Genomic DNA, 6,331 nt, shown 5'->3' with positions numbered 1-6,331 from the left:
TCGTAACGTCAGTGGAAGGCTGTAATGTAACGGGGCCTATTTATTGAGAAATCACCGAATTTACTGACAACTGTGTTCTTATTTTATAACTACAACTCGGATATCTGTTTTTGAAATCATAAGTAGGCCCTAATACCTTCTAAATGGTCCGCTAACGTTACCACAAAAGAGTTGGCGACAATCGGGTTAAACTTTAACTCTCCCTGAGCTCGAGGCGGAAGAGGTGGGTTTTATTCACTAGCTAAACACACACAAACACACGCGCACGTACACACAAAAGTCTCCACTAAATGGCGAAAACACACAAAGTACAACAGACCTCTGGAGACTAGAAGAAGAACTAGCTAGTGGTAGGAAAAAGGGAAAAGAAAGAGCAACGAGTGCTCCTTTGTTATTAGTGCGGGACGGTGAGCGCTGCTCCGCCTCATGCTAACGTTAACGTCCGTGTTTTTAGTTCGAGAGGGAAACTTCTGCAGTTCCAAGACACGGAAAACAACAACAGAAAAACCCAACCAGATGTACATGAGAGCAGAGACCTCGGTTTGAAAGGACTGCATCTAAACAAACCGATCACCTGGGAAGAATTCGGTGGGTATTGCATTCTCACACTGCTGGCTATTGTAGATAAAATGAAACCTATGAACAATCACCAGCCAAACGTGCTGGTTAACTCATTTCCCAAGGAGTTATTTATTTGACAGAAGGGCCCCTCGAGGTCATGCAGGGGCCCTGAAGCTGACTTGATCTGGATGTGTGTGTGTGTGTGTGTGTGTGTGTGTGTTGCAGTGTTTGATGCCAGATGGGGAACAGCAGCAGTGACAGGTCCAGCGATGGGCAGCGGGACAGGTCCTACAGAGATGGACAACAAGGAGGGAAAGAGGCACGTCCCAACATCCTGCTAGACAGCACCGAGGACGCAGACCTTTTCCAGAGAGAAGATACAAAGGTATAATAACGAGTGTATACCGTTGACTGTATGTTATAAAATCAGATAGCCTTGTAATAACTTAGGAGTCCCGTATTTTGCGCTATACCATTACATTGGACTCAATACGACGAAACCTATAAGGATCACAGTAGTGTTCTGCATGTTTTTGCACATTATTTATGAATTGCATGTGACTAATGCCATCATTTTAAGTAGGTTTTTAGATTGATTTGCATGAGATAGGAAATCCCTCACATTGAAAAGTTAATAGCTTTTACAACACCAATAGCCCCATAAACCTGAAACAATACCGTGTGTTAAATATGGGAGTATGCTATGGGAGAGACTAACTATTCCCAAACAATGACATTATTTGAAAATGGTGCATTCAGGTGCTGGTAAAATGCTCTGTCATCTGAAATTTGAGAGCGCCAGTGGGCATTGCCTTCTCATACAGTATGACGTCCAGAAAATCTAACCTGTAGGACAAACAAGAGAGCAAACATGATCAGTGTTATAAAGAGGATAATGTGATTTCAGTTCCTCGCAATAAAAATAATCAAAAAATTTCACATGGTATATGATGGTAAAGAAATTAATTGCATACTTTTTTTAAAGGGTTGTGAGATTATTAACAAAAATATGCAAAATTACAGCATATAGGATGTGCAAAATATGTGTCATAGACGTAGAGGAGGCCATACATCCTGTATGTGCAGGCAAAGTCATCCATTTTATACATCTCATGTACTTCATAAGCTGTTGATCTGATCTATCACTTATATTGGGAACATATTTAGGATTTGGATTTACCCAACTTACCTAAAAACTCCAGGCAGGAACAAAATGTGGAAAAAGTCTGCGAATCTTGTGTGCATTATGTCTGTTCTCGTGAGCTCTTATGAGGAGGACGACACAAAACAAAGTGTAAAGCAAAGAGTTTGCAAAGAAAACCTACTGTAGATGTTTCAAGCATCAAACACACAAACCAGTCGCCTGCATGTTCAGCTCCCTCTCAGCCGGCCGTTCACTCAGGAAGTGTTGTGGCACAGAGGCAGAGGCTGAAGGGGCTCTCATTAACATGGCAACAATACATTGACATCATGCTGTCCAGGCTCCGCAGGAAATACAGGAATTTCTGGCCTGGCAGCAGGACCTGGAGAGTGATAGCAAAAGTCCAACGCAGGCCAGACCGACTATGTTCAGGTGGCCGGGGGCCGCCAAAGAAGTCTTTGTGTCTGGCTCTTTTAACAACTGGGCCACCAAGATCCCTCTCAACAAAAGGTAGTTTGACTCGTGCAGAATGCGTCACAAGACTGTACATCCTGTTTCTCTATGTACTGATGGAAATGTAACACGATGATTGTCCTTTTAAACCCAGTCAGAAAAACTTTGTGGCTATCGTGGACCTGCCAGAGGGAGAGCACCAGTACAAGTTCTGTGTAGACGGCCAGTGGACCTTGGATCCTACTGGGGTGAGTGGAAGCCTTTTTATGTAATATATAATAACATAACTTTTTCCATGTTGGTACAAATGCCTACTCTACACTCACAGGTGTCCGTATCAAATTTCTGTTTACACTCTCTGCCAGGCTGTGATGACGTCTAAAACTGGCACAGTTAATAATGTCATCCAGGTAAAGTCAAGCGACTTTGAAGTCTTTGATGCCCTCAGGATCGACTCTGAGGATTCTGCAGATATGTCAGGTACTGGCGCCCATATTGATTCATTGATAACTACTTTCAGACTGGCCAGATATTATTACAAGTGTTTTAAATGCTTTAAATACATCATATTAGAACAAATGACTTATGTGACACTTAAACTGGTGCAGTCAAGCCAATGCATATAGTCAAGTTAGACCTATATGGTATATATTTTGTTGATTTGTGTACTTTATCCCATGTTTCCAACAATGTTCGAAGCCAGATAAATCTGTCATTTTATTCAAGGTAACAGTCTGTTTCGTTACTTTTTGTCGCCTGTCAGTGGTGTCATATCCCCTTTGTGCACGCCTGCCTTTTCTGCTAGAGTCATAAATTGACTTTTTATCCAGTTTAAGACACTTATTTTTACAATACACTTTTTAGATCTTGCTCATTTTTCACTAGATGTTTTAATCAGGTGAAGGATTTTAGTCATCAGACGTCTGGATCTTAAGTTATCAGAGAAACAAGCTGAGCAAACGTTAGCGGCAGCTCTGGTCGCGGCCCCTTTCAGGAAGTCACGTGTTTGCCTCGAAGCATCGGCTACGCTGATCTTTAACGCGAAACTGCTTTATTCAGAGTTTTTACCTGTTTCAATCACCTGGTCGGTTTGTTTTGGAGAGGACGAGACCTCTGTGGATAATTTATCTCTCCGTAAAAACCTCCTGAACGATGAACACTGACGGAATCCTAACCGGGAGAAGCTGACTGCAATGACGACAATGGCGGTGAAGACAACAACTCCCATGATCCCACCATACATCTTAAGCGTGATTTATGGTCCTGCGGAGGCTCCACGCAGAGCTTTCGCCGTAGCCTACGTAAGTGGCCTGAAGTATATTCTTGTGCGTTGGTGTGTGCGTCGATCTCTTTAAGAGAATAGCATAGCCGGCATGTGTGTGTGCGTGGGGAGTGTGTGGTAGAGCGAGTGAGAGAGTGACGGTGATTAGCTTCGGAGCGATGTTGTTTATGGAGAAGGAGAACCAGGAAATGAGTCAGGGGGGGAATGCAAGCCACGCCCGAGCGATGTGCGTCGCCACGACGTGTAGTTACATTTTTTGAGAGGTGCACGTCAGGCTACGGCGTAGGGTCCGTATCTACACGTACCTACGAACGTAGCCACAGCCTAGATTTAACACAGATTTGTTTTGATTGAGAGACCCGTAGCAGCAGAAAATGACATATTGTGCGTTTAAGTTAACGATTTTCAAACAATGTCTGATTACTTTTCAAATACATTGTATAAATCAGTGACATTTGCTATTACGTGGACCTTGAATGATTCTTTACAGCTTATTCTTTTGATGTAGAGCTGTATTTAAAACAGTGTTGATTGGGTGCTGATTCTTTCCCAGACCTGTCCAGTTCCCCTCCCGGCCCCTACCTACAGGAAGCATATGTGATCAAGCCAGAAGACAAGATCAAGCACCCTCCCATCTTACCTCCCCACCTGCTGCAAGTGCTGCTCAACAAGGACACAGGGATCTCTGTAAGTACAGGCTCCATGCTGGAATACTAGAGCCCGACCGATATTAAGCATTTTCCAAACTATCGGTATCGGCATTTCTAATGGCCGATAAACGAATATTTAAAAAATAAAATGAAAATGGACGAAACACCCTTCAACCATGTTATGAGTGTTGGCGTTGCATAGTTTGTCCACCAGAGGGCGCGCTACAGCGTCCCTGTTGGCAACACTCGTGTTTAACCCTTTAAGTTTCATATCTTAAGTTTGTATTTTTATACATTTTATTTATCAGAACTTTATTATATTTTGATGTTCCTCTGTTATGTTGTGACAATAAAACAAACAAGTTTATTAGTAAACTGCATTATCATAATATTTTAGTGAGGACTCCTAAATAACTACAAATAACTAATGTTAGGGAAATCTGTTTATGTTTTGTAACGAGTTTCTGGATTATTTTTTTTTAAATATATATCGGCCGATATATATATTGGAATATCGGATTTTTAAATCACCAAATATTTGTATCGATATCGGCCTTAAAAATCCTTTATCGGTCGGGCTCTATGGAATACATTTGATTCAGTTTATTTAAGTAGGAGACAGTGCAAGTGAATAAAAACGCTTGATTTTACATGGGTTAAAAATGCCAGAATTATTGTGCGTTCCATTAACCTCGGAACTCAGAAGCCGGAGCTGGGAACGACGTCACACCCGAGTTCAATGCGTCCCATTTACATGTCGGATTTTTATTGTTTTCGTTAGCTCTAGCCAGGTTAGCCATTGTTAGTAATGCCAGTTTATAACAACGCATTAGTAGTTTTTTGTGCATACAAACAGCGCAACATGTCCACAGAAAGAAGATGGACAGCGCTGTGTACGACTGATTTAGTGAGACACAAATAAGACGGAAGTGCTTATTATACTGTTATATAATGTATGTTACTACAGCTTTCACAACTGATGTACGGAGCAGCCGTGTTGGATTTTTATTTATTTATTTATTTATTTATTTATTTATTTATTTTTTAGTTCGGTGTAATTTGGTTGTCCGAGTTCAGAGCTCGGAAATCCGACTTCCGAGTACAAATGGAACGCACTATTAGCCAAAAGGCTATTTTCCATCTGTAGTCCCCTGGCCTCGATGTTAAAAAAAAGGATAATACTGTACATGCTCGTCTCCATGGTGCACAGCACTTACAAACCTGTTACATGCAATGTAGTCCAATTCATCCTCTCTGTGAATCCTCATCAGTGTGACCCGACGCTGCTTCCAGAGCCCAACCATGTGATGCTCAATCACCTGTACGCCCTCTCCATCAAGGTAACCCATCCTCCTGTCACATATGTGCTTTTGTTATTGCTGTCCCTCACAGTGTAACCAGGGGGAAATGATGGATCAACTCCCTCTATCTGTGAGACAAAATATCTTGGACAACACCAAAAGGATTTGAATCAAATTGATGGGAGATGTATACCTGCCATTGGTCACCATAAAGGGACATCATGCGCTGCATGTCATACATACAACATGCACAAAATGTTGGACAGTGGATATTAGGGGTGGTACGGTTCATGAAAAAACATCCGAACCACTCGGTTCGCACGACCTCGTATGTTACGAAAATAGTTCACCGAAAAGTGTTTCTGAAAACATTTTAAGCGAGAAATAGGCCATACAGTTGCTGAATCTGTCTGTTTTTTTGATCGACAAAGGTCAGTTTAAAAGATTTTCGTCAGATTTTGAGAGGCGCCGAGCCGACCGCTCCTCAGGTGGAGTGTGGCGTGCTGCAGGTCACATCACATGCAGAAATGGTAAGTGGGAGAGATGAGGAAGGCTGCCCGGAGTTGGAGGATGCGCCAGCGTCGTATATAGTCTGGTGTGTGGGAACATTTTGGATTTCATGTTACCTATGATGACAGCAGAAATAAAACAATAGATAGAACTGCCACTGTATGCATGTATTGTGCAACATGCATTCAATATGCTAAATTTAGCTATATATTATATGCTGAAGTATATTTCTGGAGTGTTAAAGATTAAAAGAAAAAATAACAAGAACCGTACAGAACCGAAAACCGTGACCCTAAAACCGCGATACGAACCGAACCGTGGATTTTGTGAACCGTACCACCCCTAGCACCCATTTCTGCTTGAACAGTGCGAAGTTCAGCTAGAAACCTCATTTGTATCCTTATACTCTTCTTGTCATTTGTCTTTTAGGATG

The 6,331-nt window shown here is 41.9% G+C and overlaps 1 protein-coding gene across 2 annotated transcripts in view; it reads left to right on the top strand.

Moving 5' to 3' along the window:
- The window catches only part of prkab1b (protein kinase, AMP-activated, beta 1 non-catalytic subunit, b), a 6,835-nt gene continuing 504 nt past the window's right edge, over positions 1–6,331 (top strand). The window contains exons 1-10 of one of the 2 annotated variants that reach the window (XM_078250250.1): positions 1–223; positions 455–588; positions 787–946; positions 2,043–2,212; positions 2,310–2,403; positions 2,521–2,635; positions 3,340–3,456; positions 3,991–4,124; positions 5,359–5,427; positions 6,328–6,331. The exon at positions 6,328–6,331 is cut by the window's right edge and continues 504 nt beyond it. In XM_078250250.1, coding sequence (XP_078106376.1) covers positions 800–946; positions 2,043–2,212; positions 2,310–2,403; positions 2,521–2,635; positions 3,340–3,456; positions 3,991–4,124; positions 5,359–5,427; positions 6,328–6,331 — 850 coding nt within the window. In that variant the 5' untranslated portion in view covers positions 1–223; positions 455–588; positions 787–799. The other variant, XM_078250252.1, reaches the window with a different exon arrangement.

The sequence above is a fragment of the Sander vitreus genome, chromosome 5 (assembly GCF_031162955.1).
Source record: "Sander vitreus isolate 19-12246 chromosome 5, sanVit1, whole genome shotgun sequence".
In the NCBI taxonomy this organism is placed as follows: Eukaryota; Metazoa; Chordata; class Actinopteri; order Perciformes; family Percidae; genus Sander; species Sander vitreus.
The sequence above is the reverse complement of the archived record's forward strand: the minus strand, read 5'-3'. Positions and strand labels throughout refer to the sequence as shown.